The sequence below is a fragment of the Podarcis liolepis genome (assembly GCF_965112155.1).
Source record: "Podarcis liolepis genome assembly, chromosome: 12".
NCBI classification, from domain to species: domain Eukaryota; kingdom Metazoa; phylum Chordata; class Lepidosauria; order Squamata; family Lacertidae; genus Podarcis; species Podarcis liolepis.
The window spans coordinates 1952608-1974269 of record NC_139563.1 but is presented as its reverse complement, the minus strand read 5'-3'; the positions used below and the strand labels follow the sequence as shown (position 1 = coordinate 1974269).

Genomic DNA, 21662 nt, shown 5'->3' with positions numbered 1-21662 from the left:
CGACATGTCGTTTTTAAGAAGTCATTTATCTCAACCATGTTCTCAATGTATCCTTTGGTTCACCCAGACATGTTATCATACTGTTCATCCTGTCTTGCACAGTCCAGTAACTGGTTCACTGTTCCTCCATCTATTCAATAGTCAATAGTTTGATAATCGTTCGTTATCTCAGTCTATTTTCATCCATCCTATTTTAATAGTCTGATAATGGTTCTTTATCTCAGTCCATTTTTGCTCATCATCCTGTTTTCCAACTTCAACTCAATAGTACTTTGTAAATTAATTTAATCAGTTCTTTATCTTTGATTCAATAACTTCTTTTATCCATTGATTCTTTAGAGCCTCCAACCATCAGGTTTTCATTCATGTTTCAGACATACCTCCATTCATACCAGCAGACATACTAAATATATATCATCAATTACAAAATGATATCATAATTGTTTCTCAAACAATTCCTGACCGACTATTCCTGTGATTTAGTAAAGAAATTTCAATAAACCACATATACGCTTTAGGAAATTCAGTATATACCTGAACATTTGTTGTTGTTGTTTAGTCGTTTAGTCGTGTCCGACTCTTCATGACCCCCTGGACCAGAGCACGCCAGGCCCTCCTGTCTTCTACTGCCTCCCTCAGTTTGGTCAAACTCATGCTGGTAGCTTCAAGAAAACTGTCCCACCATCTTGTCATCTGTCGTCCCCTTCTCCTTGTACCCTCCATCTTTCCCAACATCAGGGTCTTTTCCAGGGAGTCTTCTCTTCTCATGAGGTGGCCAAAGTATTGGAGCCTCAGCTTCAGGATCTGTCCTTCCAGTGAGCACTCAGGGCTGATTTCCTTAAGGATGGAGAGGTTTGATCTTCTTGCAGTCCATGGGACTCTCAAGAGTCTCCTCCAGCACCATAATTCAAAAGCATCAATTCTTCGATGATCAGCCCAGCGGCGTAGCGTGAGTTGTCAGCACCCGGGGCAACGCAAGTAATTTGCGCCCCCTAACCCGGGGCAAGGCAAGTAATTTGCGCCCCCCCAACCCCTAACCTGCGAGTTGCCGCGCAAACAACGCTGCTTGCCCGAAGGAGGATGGAGGCAGAAGCAGCCGCCGCCTGTGGCTGGGCAGAGGGGATGGCGGCGGCGGCAGGGTGCAGAGGCTGCCCGTGCCCGGCCAGGCGTCGGTGGCGGCGTCGGCGCGGCTGCAGCGGCTGCTCCTCCTGCGAGCAGTGAGTGGAGCGCAGCCGCAGCGGCGGCGGGGGGCGCGCGCGTGCTAGGGCGCAAGGCTGGCGGTGGTGGCGGGGAGCCCGGCGGAGGAAGGAACTTGTCCCTTCCCTCTGGACTCGCGCCCCCCCAGATATTGCGCCCGGTGCGGCCAGCACCCCTGGCACCCCCCACGCTACGCCACTGGATCAGCCTTCTTTATGGTCCAGCTCTCACTTCCATACATCACTACTGGGAAAGCCATAGCTTTAACTATTCAGACCTTTCTTGGCAAGGTGATGTCTCTGCTTTTTAAGATGTTGTCAAGGTTTGTCATTGCTTTTCTCCCAAGGAGCAGGCGTCTTTTAATTTCGTGACTGCTGTCACCATCTGCAGTGATCATGGAGCCCAAGAAAGTAAAATCTCTCACTGCCTCCATTTCTTCCCCTTCTATTTGCCAGGAGGTGATGGGACCAGTGGCCATGATCTTTGTTTTTTTGATGTTGAGCTTCAGACCATATTTTGCATTCTCCTCTTTCACCCTCCTTAAGAGGTTCTGTAATGGGGATTGGGGTTGCTTGTGCGTAAACTGCAAACTGCTCCAAGCTAGCTGTGTAGCTAAAACTTTCCCCGGTTGACAGCCCTTGAAACGCGGCTGTCTTAGTCACTGGCAGAATCCATCAGTGGGCGGGACCTAAATTTCTTCCAACATAAAAGTTGCTTGACACCAAGTCTCCTCCTAGATTCTCTGTGTGAAAGCCTTCTGTGCAGCGTGGGCGTGCCAAGCAGAGGTCCTGTGCTCTCTCCGCTGATTTCACTGGAAGAGTCTCTGAGCCTCCCCTCCACCTTGCTCCCGGCTTCCCCTTTCTCCCTGGTGTCCCCTGGATTTCTTTCCCCTGTGGGAACCCTCTCTCTCTCCTTGCTAGTTCCCTCCCCTGCATCGCTGGAGCGACTTTCATCTCCTTTTCCCTCTGATGGCAGTTCCCTGACATCCACCTCCCTCCCAGGGCCCTCCCCCTCTCCCCTCCGTTCCTCGGACGGCGACGCGGGAAACCCCTGGAAGGAGCTCTCCCCTTCCTCGGAGGATTCAAACACCGCTCTCCATCTGTTGCTATCTCTTTCCGCTGCCCAATCTCCCCAGTCGGATTCCTCTTCCTCGGCTTCCCCTCCTTCCTCCTCTTCTGAGGCTGGCCACCCCTCAAACTCTTCTTCATCCTCCGTGGTGCCAAATTGCTCTCTCCAGAACCTGCCAAGGGGTTTGGGCTTCCTTGGGAACCTGCTATGAAACTCCTCCTGCAGATACTCATCCCTGATCTCTTCCGCAGGAACTCAAGCGTTTTCCGACTCTGGTTCCCCTTCCCAGGCCACCAAATATTCCACCCTTCTCCCTCTCCACCTTGAATCGAGGATTTCCGCTGCCTGACCACTGAATTCCCTTTCCTCCACCCGTGGATGCCTGGGGATTTCTCTTTCTCCTCCCTGCCATTCCCACCCCTCCCGGTACGGTGAAAGCAAGGACCTGTGGAACACCGGGTGTAGCTTCATGTTGGTGGGCAATCTCAGCCTAAAGGTTACCGGGTTTACCTGCTGCGTTACTTCAAAGGGTCCCAGCCGTCTCGGCTGTAATTTCCTACACCCCCCTTTGAACGGTAACCCTTTGGTTGACAACCTCACCTGATCTCCCACTCTTATAGTCTCCCCTTCTCTCCGGTGCTTGTCTGCCTGCCTCTTGTATACTTCTTTAGCTCTCTCCAGGTTAACCTTAAGTTGTTGGTGTAAAGCTTCCATTTCTTCCACAAATTGTTCGGCCGCCGGCACACTCCCCCTCCCCTCCCCCTCCCCTGGGAAGGCCCTGGGGTGACACCCGTAATTGGCCATGAAGGGACTCATTCCCGTGGACACATGTTCACCGTTATTGTATGCAAATTCGGCCAGCGCTAGCTTTTCCACCCAATCGTTTCCCCTTTCATTGACGTAGCACCGAAGATACTGCTGAAGTACGCTATTAGCTCTTTCTGCTTGTCTGTTGGTCTCCGGGTGTCTGGCCATCGAGAAGCTCACTTCGATATCCAGCAGACCCATGAGTTTCTTCCAGAACCTGGAAGTAAATTGTCTGCCTCTGTCGGACAAAACCCTCAAGGGAGCGCCATGCAACCTGAAAACGTGATCTATAAACAGCCTAGCTGTCTCCTCTGCTGTCACTGCATGCGAGCAAGCAATAAAATGGCACATTTTGGTCATCAAGTCCACTACCACCATGACTGCTGTTTTCCCCCTGGACTTGGGTAAATCGGTCATAAAATCTAAGGATACCACCTCCCATGGGCTTTCCGGGATGGGTAAGGGCTCCAGTAACCCCGCGGGTGGTGCCCTCTCCCCTTTAGCCCTCTGGCAGCGCTGGCACCCCCGTACGTATTCTCGAACATCTTCCCTCACTCTTGGCCACCAAAACTGCCTGGTGACTAGTAACATGGTCTTATGTTGACCAAAATGTCCCGCCGTGGGGTTATCATGGAGTTGTTTGAGTACTTTTCTCCTCAAGTCCCCTTCTGGTATGTACAATGCTCCCTTATAGTATAGCGCCATTTTAGTCAGTTGGTCCATCGATTGCGGGCGGGGCGAGCGGGAAAGTTCATCTTTTACCCAAGAGGATAAGCCCTCCTCAAATAGCATTTGTACTGGTTCGGAACCCAGTTCCCACCCGAGTTTGTGGATTAGCATTGCAAATCGTGACCAGTACTCTCTCACTGATTGGTTCCCTTGTTTGCACGTCATCAGCTCTTTGCGTGTCACACTTTGCTCCACATCACTTGAAAACATGTGGTCCATCGCGCTAAAAAATTTCCTCAAGTCCTTTAAGGCGGCATTCTCCGATGCCATTAAGGGCCTAATCCATTCTCTGCCCCCCCCCTTCCAGGTGCCCTATCACAAAAGCGACCCTTCCCCCATCGTCTTCAAAATCCCCATATTGCAAGTCCAGCGCATATTGCACTTCTGTCTTAAATGCATTATAGTCTCTGGGGTTGCCTGAAAACTTCTGTACAAGTCCCGGTACCTTCCTTGCGATGGGGGTGGGCTTTCCCCCAGCGTCCTGAGTCCTCCTTTCATCCAGCCGCGCCGCTAGTATAGCCAGTTGCTGCTCCAACTCTCTGTTTCTCTCTTCGAGCGTTGGTTCCTTCCTGGCCCCTTCTCCGGAGCCTGCCCCTCCAGTTTGACTCATGACGCTGTCTCTGCTGCTCTCCGCACAAGCAACGAGGACTGACGGATTGCTGTAATGGGGATTGGGGTTGCTTGTGCGTAAACTGCAAACTGCTCCAAGCTAGCTGTGTAGCTAAAACTTTCCCCGGTTGACAGCCCTTGAAACGCGGCTGTCTTAGTCACTGGCAGAATCCATCAGTGGGCGGGACCTAAATTTCTTTCAACATAAAAGTTGCTTGACACCAAGTCTCCTCCTAGATTCTCTGTGTGAAAGCCTTCTGTGCAGCGTGGGCGTGCCAAGCGGAGGTCCTGTGCTCTCTCCGCTGATTTCACTGGAAGAGTCTCTGAGCCTCCCCTCCACCTTGCTCCCGGCTTCCCCTTTCTCCCTGGTGTCCCCTGGATTTCTTTCCCCTGTGGGAACCCTCTCTCCCTCCTTGCTAGTTCCCTCCCCTGCATCGCTGGAGCGACTTTCCTCTCCTTTTCCCTCTGATGGCAGTTCCCTGACAGGTTCTTTAATTCCTCCTCACTTTCTGCCATAAAAGTTGTGTCATCTGCATATCTGAGGTTGTTGATATTGTCAGCATCGCCCTTGAGCCAGTGTCACCAACTGGACTCACCCACTTCAGCCCCGACTGGGCTCGGCGAGCTGGGTAGCACTTCCAGAGACCGCCTTCTGCACAGGAACAGGTCAAAGTGCTGTGGACTCACAGCTTAGAGTTGTGAGCACCGGATTCACTTCCACAAGACAGTCATTGCACAGCAGAGTACAGCAGAGTATAAACCACTCGGAGAGCAGCTCTGTAGAATATCTTCTTTATTCTATCTATAACTATAATACAACTATATACACAGCTAAATGAGGTCTAAACGTAAAATGAATGCTGAACTGCACTGAGTGTCTGCAGCTGCTCTTAGCAGCAACCTTACAGAGATAACACACACTCTCTCTCTAACACTCAGTCTCTCTCTCTCCGACACTGACTGACACTTTGATGTGGTGCTGGAGCGAAATAAGTAGAGAGCAGAAAACTGCCCCTCCTCTCTGGAAAATCACCAGACTCATCAGCAGATTCTTGGATATGGGAGGGGTGAAATCTCCTCAGATATTTCTTCCAGCAATCTTAATTCTGGCTTGTTAAGTTAAATAAGCAGGGAGACAATATACAGCCTTGTTGTACTCCTTTCCCAATTTTGAACCAATCAGTTGTTCCCTATCCAGTTCCAACTGTAGCTTCTTGTCCCACACAGAGATTTCTCAGGAGACAGATCAGGCACTCCAATTTCTTTAAGAACTTGCCATCGTTTGCTGTGGTTGACACCGTCATTGCATAGTCAATGAAGCAGAAGTAGATGTTTTTCTGGAACTCTCTAGCTTTCTCCATAATCCAGTGCATGTTTGCAATTTGGTCTCTGGTTCCTCTGCCCCTTCGAAATCCAGCTTGCATTCCTGGGAGTTCTCGGTCCACATACTGCTTAAGCCTGCCTTGTAGAATTTTAATAATAATAATAATAATAATAATAATAATAATAATAATAATTTATTATTTGTACCCCGCCCATCTGGCTGGGTTTCCCCAGCCACTCTGGGCAGCTTCCAACAAAGATGAAAAATACACTAAAATGTCACATATTAAAAACTTCCCTGAACAGGGCTGCCTTCAGATGTCTTCTGAATGTCAGGTAGTTGTTTATTTCCTTGACATCTGATGGGAGGGCGTTCCACAGGGCGGGCACCACCACCAAGAAGGCCCTCTGCCTGGTTCCCTGTAAACCCACTTCTCGCAGGGAGGGAACCGCCAGAAGGCCCTTGGAGCTGGACCTCAGTGTCTGGGCCAAACGATGGGGGTGGAGACGCTCCTTCAGGTATCCTGGGCCGAGGCTGTTTAGGGTTTTCAAGGTCAGCACCAACACTTTGAAGTGCGCTCAGAAACGTACTGGGAGCCAATGTAGGTCTTTCAAGACCGGTGTTATATGGTCTTGGCGGCCGCTCCCAGTCACCAGTCTAGCTGCCGCATTCTGGATTAGTTGTAGTTTCCGGGTCACCTTCAAAGGTAGCCCCACGTAGAGCGCATTGCAGTAGTCCAAGCGGGAGATAACTAGAGCGTGCACCACTCTGGCAAGACAGTCCGCGGTCAGATAGGGTCTCAGCCTGTGCACCAGATGGAGCTGGTAAACAGCTGCCCTGGATACAGATTTGACCTGTTCCTCCATGGACAGTTGTGAGTCCAAAATGACTCCCAGGCTGCGCACCTGGTCCTTCAGGGGCACAGTTACCCCATTCAGGACCAGGGAATCCTCCACACCTGCCCACCTCCTGTCCCCCAAAAACAGTACTTCTGTCTTGTCAGGATTCAACCTCAATCTGTTAGCCGCCATCCATCCTCCAACCGCCTCCAGACACTCACACAGGACCTTCGCCGCCTTCACTGGTTCTGATTTAAAAGAGAGGTAGAGCTGGGTATCATCCGCATACTGATGAACACCCAGCCCAAACCTCCTGATGATCTCTCCCAGTGGCTGCATGTAAATGTTGAAAAGCATGGGGGAGAGGACAGAACCCTGAGGCACCCCACAAGTGAGAGCCTAGGAGTCTGAACACTCATCCCCCACCACCACTTTCTGAACACGGCCCAGGAGGAAGGAGCGGAACCACTGTATGACAGTGCCCCCAGCTCCCAGCCCCTCAAGACGGTCCAGAAGGATGTTATGGTCGATGGTATCAAACGCCGCTGAGAGATCCAGCAGAACTAGGAAACAGCTCTCACCTTTGTCCCTAGCCCGCCGGAGATCATCAACCAGTGCGACCAAGGCAGTTTCAGTCCCATGGTGAGGCCTGAATCCCGATTGGAAGGGATCCAAATGGTCCGCATCTTCCAGGCGTGCTTGGAGTTGTCTGGCAACCACCCGCTCAATCACCTTGCCCAAAAATGGTAAATTTGAGACTGGGCAATAATTGGCCATCGTGGCCGCATCTAAAGATGGTTTTTTAAGAAGCGGTTTAATAACTGCCTCTTTCAGCAGGTCTGGGAAGGCTCCCTCACGGAGGGAAGCATTCACCACCCCACAAAGCCCATCGCCCAGATCTTCCCGGCTAGCTTTTATAAGCCAGGATGGGCAAGGATCCAGGAGACAGGTGGTTGGCTTCACTCGTCCAAGCAGCCTGTCCACATCCTCGGAGGTAACAGGTTGGAATTGATCCCACGCAACTTGACTAGACAGGACTCTAGCACTCTCCCGCCCTGGCCCTGCTCCCACGGTGGAGTCTACTTCTTCCCGTAGACTCAATTTTAAGTATTGCTAGTGTGTGAAATGAGTGCAATTGTGCGGTAGTTGGAGTATTATTTGGCACTGCCCTTCTTTGGAATTAGGATGTAGACTGATCTTCTATTAATAATAATAATAATAATAATAATGTGATAAAACATCAATCCTTAAAAACTTCCGTAAACAGGGCTACCTTCAGATGTCTTCTAAAAGTCAGGTAGTTGTTTATTTCCTTGACATCTGATGGGAGGGCATTTCAGCAGGTGTTCAAAAGTTGGCATAGACAGCACCAGCTCAATCTCCAGTGGCAGGGAGTTCCACAGGACTGGGCCGATGATACCTGAAGTTCGGATGTGATGCCCATCCTTCCACTCTTTTCTTCATTGGATTTTGGGAGGTGCCTGAGTGGGGATGCCATCCTGATGCACATCTGCAGGAACCTAGGAAGATCCCCTCAGTTGCACCAGGACGTTGGTTCACCCGGTTCATTCTTGCCTGCACTGGCCAGAGCTTGGAGAGTTTATTTGGAAAAGGAACTAGTTGGAAAAGGAACAATGTAATTCTCAACAATCACATATTAAGAGGGATCCCACCAGAAGTGGTTCCTCTGACCAGCTCTTTGCTGTCTTTCAAAACCCGCAGGAAATAGGAGAGAACTGAGGATCATCCTTGTGGGCAAGACTGTAGGCGGCAAAAGCCCCACAGGAAACAGCATCCTTGGCCAAAAGCTCTTTGATTCGAAACTTCAGGCCAGGACAACCACCTTGGTCTGCCAAAGGGCGTCCTGCACTTGGAGAGGCCATCCTGTGTCCGTGATTGACACAGCAGATATTTTGGGTACCGGAGATTACAATGAAAGGCTGGACCAGACCAAGCACTGCCTTGACCTCTCTTATCCTGGCCCTCACGCGCTCGTGTTTGTGACCCAAGTGGGCCGCTTCACCGCGGAGGACGAGGAGGCAGCCCAGCGAGTCCGGGAGATGTTTGGGACAGAGGCCATGAAGCACACCATCCTCTTGTTCACCCGCAAAGAAGCCTTAGAAGGCAACTCCTTGCGGGATTACGTGATGCAGTCAGATAACGAGGCTGTCCGGAAGCTGGTCCAAGAATGCGGGGGGCGCTTCTGCGCTTTTAATAACAGGGCGGCATTAGGAGAACGGGAGGACCAGGTCTCTGAGCTGATGGAGATGGTTCTGGAGATGGTCGAGGGGAATGAAGAGCCATACCTGGAGACGCCATCCATGGAGGCAGCGCTTGGATCTTACATCTGCAGGAAAAGGGCCAAGGGAGAGGAGGAAGGGAAAGCTCACAAGGGTTTCACCCAGACCACAATGCATATGTAGGTGACCGGCATACCTTGATGACTATGAATACTAACCTTCCGGGTGCAATGGGAACTTAGAGGGGAGGGGTGTTATGTACTAAGCTTGGAGCCTAGAACAATAGTCAGGTAGGATCCTAGAATGCAACAACCTGATTGGCCTTCAGGAGCAGCCCAATCAGACCCCAGGAGGAAGTTAATCAGCCTATTAGGCAGGTAGGATCCTAGAATGCAACAGGAGGGAAGCAGAATCAGCCAATCGGAAGGAACCCATTGTGTAAATAGTATATAAAAACAGAGGTCTGTGAGGAAATTCAATCACTGTTTTACGGGCTGCAATAAAGAGCATGAAATCACTATGCGACTCCGAGTATATTTCACATCTCAAAGCCTCCAGCGCCTTCAGGTGATTGCACTGAAGCCCAACCCACTCTCTACCCCAGAGTACATTGATCTGCTCATCATGTCCGAAGAACAGGAGCTGAAGCCTGGATATCAGCAGCGAATCTGGTCCCTGAAGGAAGTGAGGAAAGTAGCTGAGTAAATACAGAAAATTGCCAACAAGTAGCCTCTGCTGCCTGGAGAGCAGAAGCTGTATGATCAAATTGAAGAAAAGAAGTCCTCTCTAGGAGGCAAAATTAAGAAAGGGATTGCAGCTGTTGTAAACCAGCTTAAGTAAGGGGATCATATATAGCTTTTCAGGCACCCTTTGTTTGCTTTTCGCTACCAGCAGAGAGCTCAGGTTCTGTGAGTGTAATTCAGACCAGAGTCTCTTGCTCTGTGTGCGTACTTGGGTGAAGGTGGCTGTGGAAACATTTGCGAGTGGATCATCACCTTGTCGTGGTGAGTGGGCTTGCATGTTCCTATGACCCTTGTGAGCGAATCTGTCGGGAATCGTATGCTCCCAGCAGGGTCACCCAAGGCAGTACAGTCAAAGGGAAGGAGCTAGACAGAGAATGATCTAATAAGTTTTCAACGGCAGAACAGGCGGATGATAACAAGCGGTATGTTACAATGGCTGTGAATCGGATGAAGGTTGCAGCAGACAGGAATCTACCAGTTTGTCGTGACTACTTCATGCCATCGGAACAGAGCCCTACTGTGAAGACTGTGCGTTGGTCAGAGTGCACTGATCTACACGCATAAAACAAATTCACGCACAGGCATCTTCCAAAAACCCAACCCAAAACCCAAAAGTCCCATGGCGATTGGCAAATGGTAACGGGGGCAGGATGTTGAAATCTGGAAGCCCCTAGTCATGAACCGGCACATGGGTGATGGATACAGATTCAGTTGTTCTGACTCAAGGAATGAGGCAGTTGAGCAGCTCGGCAGCTGTGTCCATGACTGAGCAGCTCTTTTTAGGATCCACTCTGCTCACCCTGAAAAGGGGAAGGGGCTAGAAAAGGTGCCCTGAACATAGTCTGCCTCCCTTTTTCCCTGACTGGATTACCGTGCCCAGTGGGGTCACCACCTAGCAGTCGTAAAAGACAATTGAACTTTGGAACATGGAATATACGGACAAGCATCCTGAACACAGAACTGCCATCATTGCAAGAGAGCTGCAACGTTTTAACATCGATATTGCAGCGCTTCAAGAGACTTGAAGATCAGGCGAGGGACAACTGAAGGAAGAAAAAGGAGGCTACACTTTCTTCTGGAAAGGTCTATCTGAACAAGAACATTGAATACATGGGTAGGCTTCGCTATCAAAAACGACCTTGTGAAGCTCCTGTCAGAAGTCCCTACCGGCATTAATGAGCGACTCTGAACCTTCGAATAAAGCTCACCAAAAATCAACCAGCTACTATTATAAGCATTTATGCACCAACGCTGGATGCCAATGAAGACATTAAAGGAATTTTTTACTCTCAGCTGGATACCGTCCTATCAGAGACACCTAAGGAAGATAAAATTATCCTCCCGGGTGATTTTAATGCAAGAGTTGGGTGAGATTTCGATTTGTGGCCTGGAACTATTGGGAAAGAAGGAGTTGGCAACAGCAACCAGAACAGAAACTTACTTTTGATGATATGTGCAGCGCACAACCTTGTTATTACCAATACACTCTTTCAACAGAAAAATAAATTTAAAACTTCGTGGAGGCATCCTCGGTCAAACCACTGGCACCTCTTAGACTATGTTATTCTCCATGCTAAAGATCGACATGATGTGCTCTTTACCAGAGCTATGACGAGTGCCAACGACTTCTGGACAGATCACCGACTAATACGCTCCACGATGGCTATCAAGATTATACCTCAACGCAGGCTTCAGGGAAGGAAACCAAGGCGCAAAATGAACACTCAAGCCCTTCAAGATCCCATTAAGCGGGATTGCTTCCAAATGACTCTGAAGGACCATCAGCTTTCAGAATTCCCTGATAACATCGAGGAACACTGGACCAAGCTAAAAACATCCATTATTGCAGCCTGTGAACAAACTATTGGATACCAAACCAAGAAACACCAGGACTGGTTTGATGAGAATGACAGTGAGATTGAGCGCACAACTGACAAGAAAAGGAAGGCATTTCAGATCTGGCAAAGAGATAGAAACTGTGCCACCAAGAAAAAAACCTATGCCAACCCTAAGGCTGAGGTTCAAAGAAGAACCAGAGAACTAAAAATCACCTGGTGGGTAAAGAAAGCTCAAGAGATCCAGCACTTAGCTGACACTCATGATGCACAGAGTTTCTTTAAAGCCACAAAGACCATCTATGGGCCAATAAATCATGGCATATGCCCCCTACGTTCAGCAGACGGTATCACACTTCTAAAAGATAAAGAAGCTCTTGCACTGCGCTGGAAAGAAGATCTCCTTAACCGCAACTCCCCCGTAGTTGCTGAGGTCCTCTCTCAAATTTCGCAAAAACAAGTTAGAGATGAGCTTGCAGTATCTCCAAATCTGGGAGAGTTGTGTACAGCTATTAACCAAATGAAAAACAACAAAGCCAGTGGACCTGATGGGATACCTGCCAAAATCTTCAAAGTGGGCAGAATTGAACTTACACAACAACTTCACAAGCTCATTGAAAAAATCGGGGAAAGAAAAGAGATCCCAGCAGATTTTAGGGATGCCAAAATTATCAATCTCTTTTAAATGGTGACAGAACTGATTGTGGAAAATATCAAGGCATCTCTCTATTAGCTGTAGCTGGCAAAATTCTTGGAAGGGTCTTAGCAAAGCATCTTAGCAAAGTTTTTGGCCTTCTAGGGGGACAGTGGACATTATTTTCACCGCTCAACAGCTTCAAGAAAAATGCAGAGAGCAAAACCAACCCATGTATATGGTGTTTATTGACCTGGCTAAGGCTTTTGACACTGTAAATTGTAATGCCCTGTGGACTGTCCTTCTCAAAATTGGCTGCCCAGATAAATTTGTAAACATCATTCAACTCCTCCATGATAATATGATAGCAACAATCGCAGATAACCATGGCTCTCAAAGTGAACCATTCAAAGTGGGATTAGCTGTTAAACAGGGTTGCGTTATTGCCCCAACTCTATTCATTATTTTCATTGCCACGGTTCTACACTTTTTCAAAGGGAAACTCCCCACTGGAGTAGAAATCATATATTGAACCCATGGAAAGCTCTTCAATTTGATCAGGCTGAAAGCAAAGAGTAAGGTTACCATAACTTCCATCATAGAGCTTCAGTATGCGGAGGACAACGTAGTGTGCGCACGCTCAGAGGATGACCTCCAAACCATCCTAAATATCTTTGCAGAAGCTTACGAAAAGCTTGGCCTATCACTCCACATCCAAAAAACCAAAGTGCTGTACCAACAAGTACAAAATAACCTCTCTGCAGTGTCACAAATCCAACTCAATGGTGTAACGTTGGAAAATGTCGATCACTTCTCCTACCTAGGCAGTTATCTTTCCACAAGGGCCAACACTGATGCCGAAATCCAGCATCGCCTAAACTCTGCGAGTGCGGCTTTCTTCCAATTGAAGTGCAGTGTTTGAGGACCGGGACATTACAGGGAAACAAAAAAGCTGTTCTACTACCAACCTTACTGTATGCTTTTGAAACATGGACCACTTATAAACACCATCTCCAACTCCTCGAAATATTCCATCAATAGTGTCTCTGAAAAATCTCACACATCACTTGGGAAGACAAGGAAAATAATATCAGTGTACTGGCCGAAGCAAAGATCACCAGTGTTGTTATGTACTGAGTTGAATAGGATCCAAAATGCAGCAGTCTGATTGGTCCTAGAACAATAGGATCCAAAATGCAGCAGTCTGATTGGTCCTAGAACAATAGGATTCAGAATGAGCAGTCTGATTGGTGCTAGAACAATGCAGCAGTATGATTGGTCTGCAGTAGCCACCCAATCCAGCTCCAGATGGAAGTGAATCCACAACATGATTGGCTACAGGAGAATCCCAGAATTAGCCAATCATGTGCAGCCCATTGTGTAAATAATGTATATAAAGCAGACATTCTGGGGGAACTTCCATTCCTCCTCACCACTATGAGCTGAATAAAGAGCATGAAATCCACTCTCAACTCCGAGTATATTTCAAGTGTTGAAGCAATGATTCTTCAACATCAACCTCATTGGACTGGTCATGTTGTGCGGATACCTGATGATCATCTTCCAAAGCAACTACTCTATTATGAACTTAAAAATGGAAAGAGTAATGCTGGTGGTCAACAAAATAGGTTTAAAGACTGTCTCAAGGCAAATATAAAAAATGTAGTATAAACACTGACAACTAAGAAATACCAGCCTGCAAGTGCTCCAGTTGGAGAACAGCCTTTTCCAAAGGTGTCATGGGCTTTGAAGACAATGAAACTCAGGACACAAGGAAGAAACGTGCTAAGAGGAAGGCACGCTTGGCAAATCCACACTGTGATCAACTCCCGCCCGGAAACCAATGTCCCCACTGTGGAAGGACGTGTGGATCCAGAATTGGTCTCCACAGTCACTTATGGACTCATTGTTAAAACCATGTTTATGGAAGACAATCTTACTTGGCTACGAGGGATCGCCAAAGAAGAATCTAGTCCAACCCCCTGCAATGCAGGAATCTCAGCTCAAGCATCCATGACAGATGGTCATCCAACCTCTGCTTAAAAACCTCCAGGGAAGGAGAGTCCACAACCTCCTGAGGGAGACCGTTCCACTGTCAAACAGCTCTTAGTGTCAGAAAGTTCTTCCTGCTGTTTAGTTGGAATCTCCTTCCTTGTAACTTGTAATGTCAATTCAGATTTTCTAAGGATTGGCATTTGCTCTGATTCAGCTGTAAAGAGCAGGTTTTCTTGGGGAAACCAAGACCAGGTCATTGGACACAAAGCTATAACCTGAGGACTGTGTCTGGGAAGCATGGAGGAAAAGGGGAGTGTGGTTAATGTTCCCTATTCCTTTCCAGCAGAGCCTGGGAATGTGAGTCGACCCAACAAGGATTCCGAACTGTGGGTTGTCCTTGTTGGGAAATCTGGCGGAGGAAGAAGTGCCACAGGAAACACCCTTCTGGGGGAGAAGAAGACCTTTGAGTCCAAACTCTCCCCGAAGCCAGTGACCCAGACTTGCAGCAGAGAGGTCCAAGCAGAGAAGTGAAAGGGGAAAGAAGTGGTCGTCATTGACACTCCAGAGATTTTTAATGCTCGTCTTCAAACACATCATGATATTCTGGAAGTCCAGAGGTCCCTCTCTCTCTGTGAGCCAGGTCCCCACGCCCTGGTGTTTGTGATGCAGGCCGGCCGTTTCACCGAGGAAGACACTGTGGCCGCCAAGAGGGTGGAGGAGGTCTTTGGCCCAGAGGCCACAAAGTACATGAGCGTCTTGTTCACCCGCAAAGAAGACCTAGAGACAGAAAGCCTAAATGAGTCCATAGAGCTGTCTGGAAACCAACCTCTCCAGGATTTGGTGAGGAAATGCCAGGGCCGTTGCTGTGCTTTCAACAACAGAGCAATAAGAGACGAGCAGAAGCAGCAAGTGAAGGAGCTGCTGGTGGAAATTGAGCAGATGATGATGGACAACCAGAACAAGCCTTTCCTTGAGCTGTTTCCAAGAGGATCGACAAGGAGCGCAGCTGAAATGAAACCAGAGGAAGAGGCAATGGACACAGACGAAGGAGGACCAAATGAATTCCCTGAAGGTAGAATCAAATTATGATTCTGAAGCAGTTATAGATCTCCCTGAGTTGAGTTTCCCGTCCTTAAAGAGACCCACCAAATACCTGCTCTTCTTCTTTGTACAAGGAAGAGCCCAAAGGAGAGCAGAATCCTGCACCTCGAAGGGGGTGGCTCTGTAACCTGCTAACATTTTGCAAACTATGGAGATGGGTGCAAGAGTTTGCTTGCTTTATGCAATTCAGCACATGAGACCTATGCAGGCATTTGATTCACACATGCATATCATGTGCCCAGCATCCCAATGGTGGGAAATTCCGGGTCATTGGGGCTCCTGGTTGTGGGGTGGCTTCTAATTGTGTTCGGCTGAATGTGCTTAGAAGCCCCTTCAGACCCTCTTTCATAATGTCCAGAGTGGAGTCAGTGCTAGCCAGGACACAGGCAGATGGACATCTGTGTTCTTCCTCCTGGCTACATATGGGAGAATCTCTTAAGTTTTGACTTCTCTCTCCTCCTCACTTTCCCCACAAATTAAGCACAGCTCTCCACATTTCAACATATACCTTAGTATATACGTTTTCCTACACCTTACTTGGCTGCTCTGACATGGAGAAATGTCAATTTCAATGGATGGTTGTTTTGGTTTGAATATTGTTTCAGAAAGTTTGAATGGGATCACCAGGGGAAGAGACTCCACAATCGCATCCTCACCACTGGGAAGGCCTGGCCACACCATGTCACTGGGGCACCCTGAGCCTCCCCAACCAACAGGACAGGTAGAAAGGAACCCCCTGCCAATCCCAGGAGAATCTGGGATGGCCGATGGAGGGAGAAGTGCTCCAAGGAACCCAGGTCAGTTTGGACGTGAAAGCCCTGGATAACACCTTAAATGGGGACCAGAAAGATTCAGACAGCCCTGAATGTTCATAGAATCATAGAATCATAGAGTTGGAAGAGACCACAAGGGCCATCGAGTCCAACCCCCTGCCAAGCAGGAAACACCATCAGAGCACTCCTGACATATGGTTGTCAAGCCTGTGCTTCAGTTGACACTGAGATATTATCCACACTTACATTTTACCCACCACATTCCAGGCACACATCCATGATTTTAAACTGTGTCTGAGAATGTTCATTTGTTTGTTTGTTTGTGTGGGATGTGAAACACAAGAGCAGTCAAGTACAACATTCCTAGAGTGAACATGTTTACACATGGGGAGGGATGTTTGTCCAGCCAGCAGGTAAACTTCCTGTTTCCCTCTGGGCTGGGACAGACTTCCTCTACATGTGACTAGAGGTGGGTGTGGCCTCACCTGTGCAGTTAACGACAAAAGCATAGGGCAGGGCAGCCACCTCTCTCTCTTTGACTACATGCATCAAAGAAGCCACATCTACTGAGTGAAAGATGCCCTCTTGGCTCCCAGCCAAGAGAAGACAAAGGGACTGTCTTCTTAAGAGATAGATTCCAAGTGAATGTTACTTCATTAAGCCTAAGTCTGCCTTCTGGGATCTGACTGTGAACAGAATGTGAGTAAACTCTTTTTTATACTTTTGTAAAAGACTGTGTCGTCTCTTCTATTTTATGAGGGAATAAGGGAAAATTACCAGAATAGTTATTATAGAGGTTTTAGCGACCCTGAGCAAACGCTGCCGTTGCAAACTTAAAATAAAGGGGAATGTATTACTCTGCTGATATTGGGGAACTTGTTAACACAAGTTGGATAAGGATATAATCAGACAATATATCCTCTCCTACATCCCTGAACATTCCCACAGTTTGTTGCCGTGAGGTTTCCCCACAACAACTGACTGTGTAAACCTGAATCAAAGCAAATGTCATAGACTCATAGAATTGGAAGGGAACCCCAGTGCCATCTAGTCCAACCGCCTCCAATGCAGGAATCTCAGCTCAAGCATCCCTGACAGATGGCCATCCAACCTCTGCTTAAAAACCTCCAGGGAAGGAGAGTTCACAACCTCCCGAGGGAGACCGTTCCACTGTCAAGCAGCTCTCACTCAGAAAATTCTTCCTGCTGTTTAGTCAAAATCTCCTCCCTTGTAACATGTAATGTCAATTCAGGTTTTCCATGTGGGAATGTTCAGGAATGCAGGAGAGGATATATTGTGAGATTATATCCTTATCCAACTTGTGCTAACAAGTTCCCAAAATATCAGCAGAGTAGGACATTCCCTTTTTAAATACGCAACGGTAACGTGTGCTCAGGTTTGCTAGAACCTCTATAATAATTACTCTGGTAATTTCCCCTTTGTTCCCTCTTAAAATAGAAGACACGACACAGTCTTTTATAAAAGTATAAAAAGAGTTTACTCACGTTCTGTTCACAATAGGATCCCAGAAGGCAGACAGCTTAAAAAGGTTACATACATTTAGAATCTATCTTGTAGCAAGATAGTCCTTATCTCCTCTCTTGGCTGGGAGCCAAGAGAGCATCCTTAGATGTTTCCTCATCGAAGGAAGATGACAGAGAGAGAGAGTGGCTGCCTGCCCTGTGCTTTTGTCATTACCTGCACAGGTGGGGCCACACCTACCTCTGGTCACATGTGGAGGAAGTCCATCCCCAGGAAGTTTACCTGCTTGCTGGACAGACATCCATCCCCATGTTCTAACATGTACACTCTAGGAATGTTGTCATTGACTGCTCCTGTGTTTACATCCCACATACCCCTTCTCAGGCAATACAACATACACAAAACATAAACAACTTTATTCAACCACCCAGAGTCCCAGCTTGACACGTAGATTCTGGAAACTCTCTCTTGGTAGGGGTTTCGTCAGGATGTCAGCAGTCATCTCTTGGGTGCTGCAGTAGGATAGCGTCACAAGTCCATCCTGGATCATCTGGCGTATGTAGTGGTATTTAACCCCAATGTGTTTTGTTCTGGCCAGGAACTTCTCACTCTGCGTCAGCTTCAGGCAACTTTGATTGTCCTCCAGCAAGCTGACAGGCCCTTTTCTCACCAACCCAAAGTCCTTTATGAGTTGATCAAGCCAGGCGATCTCTCTGCAGGCTTCTGTTGCTGCAACATATTCTGTTTCTGTGGAAGATAATGCTACACAGCTCTGTTTATAACTGCCCCATGCAACAGGTCCATCCCCAAACATAAAAACATGATCACTTGTTGATTTATAATCAGCATTATCCCCAGCCCAATCCGCATCAGTATACCCAACCAACTTAGGGTCTCTGATGGCTGGTAACCTTAATTTACAATTCATGGTACCCTTCAAATACCGCACCACCCTTTTTACACCTGCCCAATCATGCTCAGTGGGAGAATTCACTTTTCTGCTAAGAATCCCCACAGCATTAGCTAAGTCTGGTCTTCATGTGGTAACTAAATACAAAAGTTTACTAATCGCCGACCTGTAGTTACTGTTGTCTGGCAACTGCTTCGAATCCTGCTGATTCTTCAAGAAGTCAGTAGCCATTGGTGTAGCAACTGGGTGTGCGTCTTGCATCTGCATGTGCTCAATTAGCTCGTGGATCTTTTGTCTCTGGCTGAGAAGAAATGAGCCGTCCTCTTCTCTCTCCACTTGGATCCCGAGGTAGCATTGAACATCTCCTAGCTCCTTGACCTCCACCTCTTTGCTAAGGTGTTTTACTATCTGTGTATAGTCCCTCTCACTTGCTGTGGCAATAATCAGGTCATCAACAAATGCTAGGATATATGAAAATTGTCCATTATTTGACTTGCTGTACAAGCACTTGTCAGCGTCGCCTTGCTTGTACCCAAGTTGCGTCAGCATTTTATGCAACTTCTGGTTCCAGGCTCTAGCAGCCTGTTTAAGTCCGTAAAGTCCTTTCTGGAGTTTGCACACTAAATGTGCCTCATGTGGTTTCACAAAACCTTTGGGCTGTTTCATGTAAATTTCCTCTGAAATCTGCCCATGAAGAAAAGCAGTAGCAATGTCAATGTGTTTCACCCTCATTTGCTTGGAGGCTGCAATGCTCAAAAGCATTCTTACGCTGCTGTACCTCACAGTTGGTGCAAAAACTTCATCATAGCATACGCAACTGATGGACTACATGGAGTTAGCCGAAATGACTGGCAGAATCCGAGATCTGGGAGAAGAAACAATAGAAGAGGACTGTAAAAAATTTAAGGACTATTTACAAAAACATTATAAGTTATATGAATGTTGAGAATTTGCTAAGTTTTGGTGAAATTAGCTTCAGCAATTAAATTTGAAAATGGTGGAAACTAAGTTATAACCATGAAAAGACCAAAGTTTAGAGTAATGTTTTTCTTTTAGGACTGATGATGGGAAAAAGTGACTTAACAACAAGTACCCTAAATCTAAAATATAATTAGATGAAAGTACAAAAAACACATGAAACAAGGTAACAATTTGCTGTTATTTTTATTGTAAAGAATGCAGGGGGTGGAGGATGTGGGGAAGTCCAATAGATTATGAAAAATTGTTTGGAAAATATGAATATTTTCTTTTTTAATTTCTTCTTTTTCTTTTCTGTAAAGTCGCTTTTGATGAGTTACTGACTATGTATTTGACCCTGGAAAAAAGCAATAAAAAATATTATAAAAAAAACAAAACAAAAACTTCACCATAATCTTCACCAAAACGTTGTGGAAATCCCAGTGCTACAAGTCTAGCTTTGTAGCGCTGCACTTCTCCTTCTGACCCCTTCTTAACCTTGAAAACCCATTTACTGCCAATAGCCTTCTTACCGGGAGGCAGCTCAGTGAGTGTCCAGGTCTTGTTCTGATGCAGTGCATCCATCTCCTCCTGCGCAGCCTTCCTCTAGAGACTGGCTTCAGCAGCTGGCATCTCCTGTATCTCTTCCCAAGTGGAAGGTTCCTGTGGAAACGCCGACCCTGCAAAGTAGGACAGCCGTAATGGTGGGACACCTCTGTTGGTTCTGGACGAGCGCCTGACCTCTGGTTCTGCGACCACATCAGCTTCCTCATCCTCCTCCAACGCAGGCATGTCCCCATTTGAGTCCTCCTCTTCATCTCTGGTGCCGCTAGGGTTCTGGTCTTCTGCGTCTGTAGGGGGCGCTGTAACACTCGAAGGCAGATTAGTAGTTTGTGGGGTTTCAGAAGGGAAATATGCAAACTCTTGAGTCCTTTCTAACGCATCAGAAGAGTCCACAACACTATTCTTAGTGTCGGCTTTTCCATATTCATCAAAATAAACCACATGGTGTGCATTTGTCTTACCAGTTTGTAAGTCCAAAATTCTGTATCCTTTGCCTCCAGAAGCGTATCCCACAAGGATACCTGCTTTTGCCCTGGAGTCAAGTTTGTGTCTGTGTTCTTTGGGCATGTGGAAGTAACACGGACTTCCAAACACACGTATGGGAGCTTTCCCATGCCAAAGTTCAAATGGTGTGTGCTCTGCTCCTTTTGTTGGCAGTCTATTCTGCAAATAGACCTACGTGTACACTCCTTCGGCCCACAGCTTCTGTGGCAAACATGCATCCTTTAGCATGCACCTTGTCATGTCCATAATGGACCTAAACTTTCTCTCAGCTATGGCATTCTGCTGTGGTGTGTAAGGAATTGTGGTTACGTGTGCAATTCCTTCCTTGGCCAGGAGAGCCTGCATTTCATTTGAGCAGTACTCACCTCCATTGTCACTCATTAACACAGCTGGAGCTCTCTGGAATTTGTTCTTGACCATGGCAATGTATTCCTGGAGCTTGTCCACTGTTTCACTCTTCTCTTTGAGGAAATATACAACACAAAACTTTGTAAAATCATCCAGAAATATTAAAATATATCTATTCTTTCCCAGTGAGGGAACATTCATGGGTTCACATAAGTCAGTGTGCACGATGTCAAGAACTTTGTTGCTTCTTTGGTCTGCACAACGTGGAAATGAAGGTTTTACAGCCTTCTCAGTAATACAGCTTATGCACTTTGCTGGAGCTTTGTTGCTCTGCTTTACCTCCAAACCTCTTACAAGATCTCATTTCTGTAGATCCAGAATAACGCTGGTGTCTCTGTGTCCAAGCCTTCTGTGCCATAGGTCCAGATCTGCCTCATCCTTCTGGCTGAAATGTGCCACTTTTGCAGACTGGTTCTCTGAAAGATTAATCTCATATACACCATTTATTAGCTTTGCTTGAGCAAACACTTTGCCATTTTTAGTCACATTACATTCTCCATTTCCAAATGTGATCTGGAAACCTTTCTTGTCTAAAGTGGACACACTGATAAAATTGCAGCTCAGCTCTGGTACATACAAAACTCTAGAGATTGTGTTCTCAATGGATTCATTGTTTATATTGCATTTCAAGTTCATGGAACCTGCACCTTTTGCTTTAACAATGTTGCCATCTGCAATCTCAATTTCAGATCTGTCTACATCATTTATCTCATTAAAATAGTCCTTTTCATATGAAAAATGAGAGCTCACACCTGAATCTATGATCCATTTATTACGTTTATTTTCACGATTCTGGACAGTTAAATTCCTTTCTTGCAGTAGCCATGTGCATTCACATTTCCCCTTCTTTTCCCCTTTTGGCTGAAAGGGTTGGGGTTTCTTTGCCTTAGGAGCTCTGCAGTTCTTTGCAATGTGCCCTTCTTTGTTGCAATTGAAGCAAACC

General features: G+C 47.1%; 3 protein-coding genes across 7 annotated transcripts in view; 2 read left to right on the top strand and 1 right to left on the bottom strand.

Moving 5' to 3' along the window:
- Positions 1–9809, top strand: part of LOC310689232 (uncharacterized protein) — a 42146-nt gene extending 32337 nt beyond the window's left edge. For all 3 annotated transcript variants that reach the window (XM_083466641.1, XM_083466640.1, XM_083466639.1), the window contains one exon: positions 8296–9809. In XM_083466641.1, the coding sequence (XP_083322767.1) occupies positions 8296–8996 (701 nt within the window). In that variant the 3' untranslated portion in view covers positions 8997–9809. The remainder of the gene's footprint in view (positions 1–8295) is intronic.
- The window catches only part of LOC310689470 (GTPase IMAP family member 2-like), a 153127-nt gene that overhangs the window by 115512 nt on the left and 15953 nt on the right, over positions 1–21662 (bottom strand). The window lies entirely within an intron of this gene.
- LOC310689330 (GTPase IMAP family member 8-like) overlaps positions 1–21662 on the top strand; it is a 100673-nt gene that overhangs the window by 76357 nt on the left and 2654 nt on the right. Inside the window, 3 exon segments of the mRNA XM_083466900.1 lie at positions 14367–14548; positions 14552–15092; positions 15727–15918. Coding sequence (XP_083323026.1) covers positions 14367–14548; positions 14552–15092; positions 15727–15918 — 915 coding nt within the window.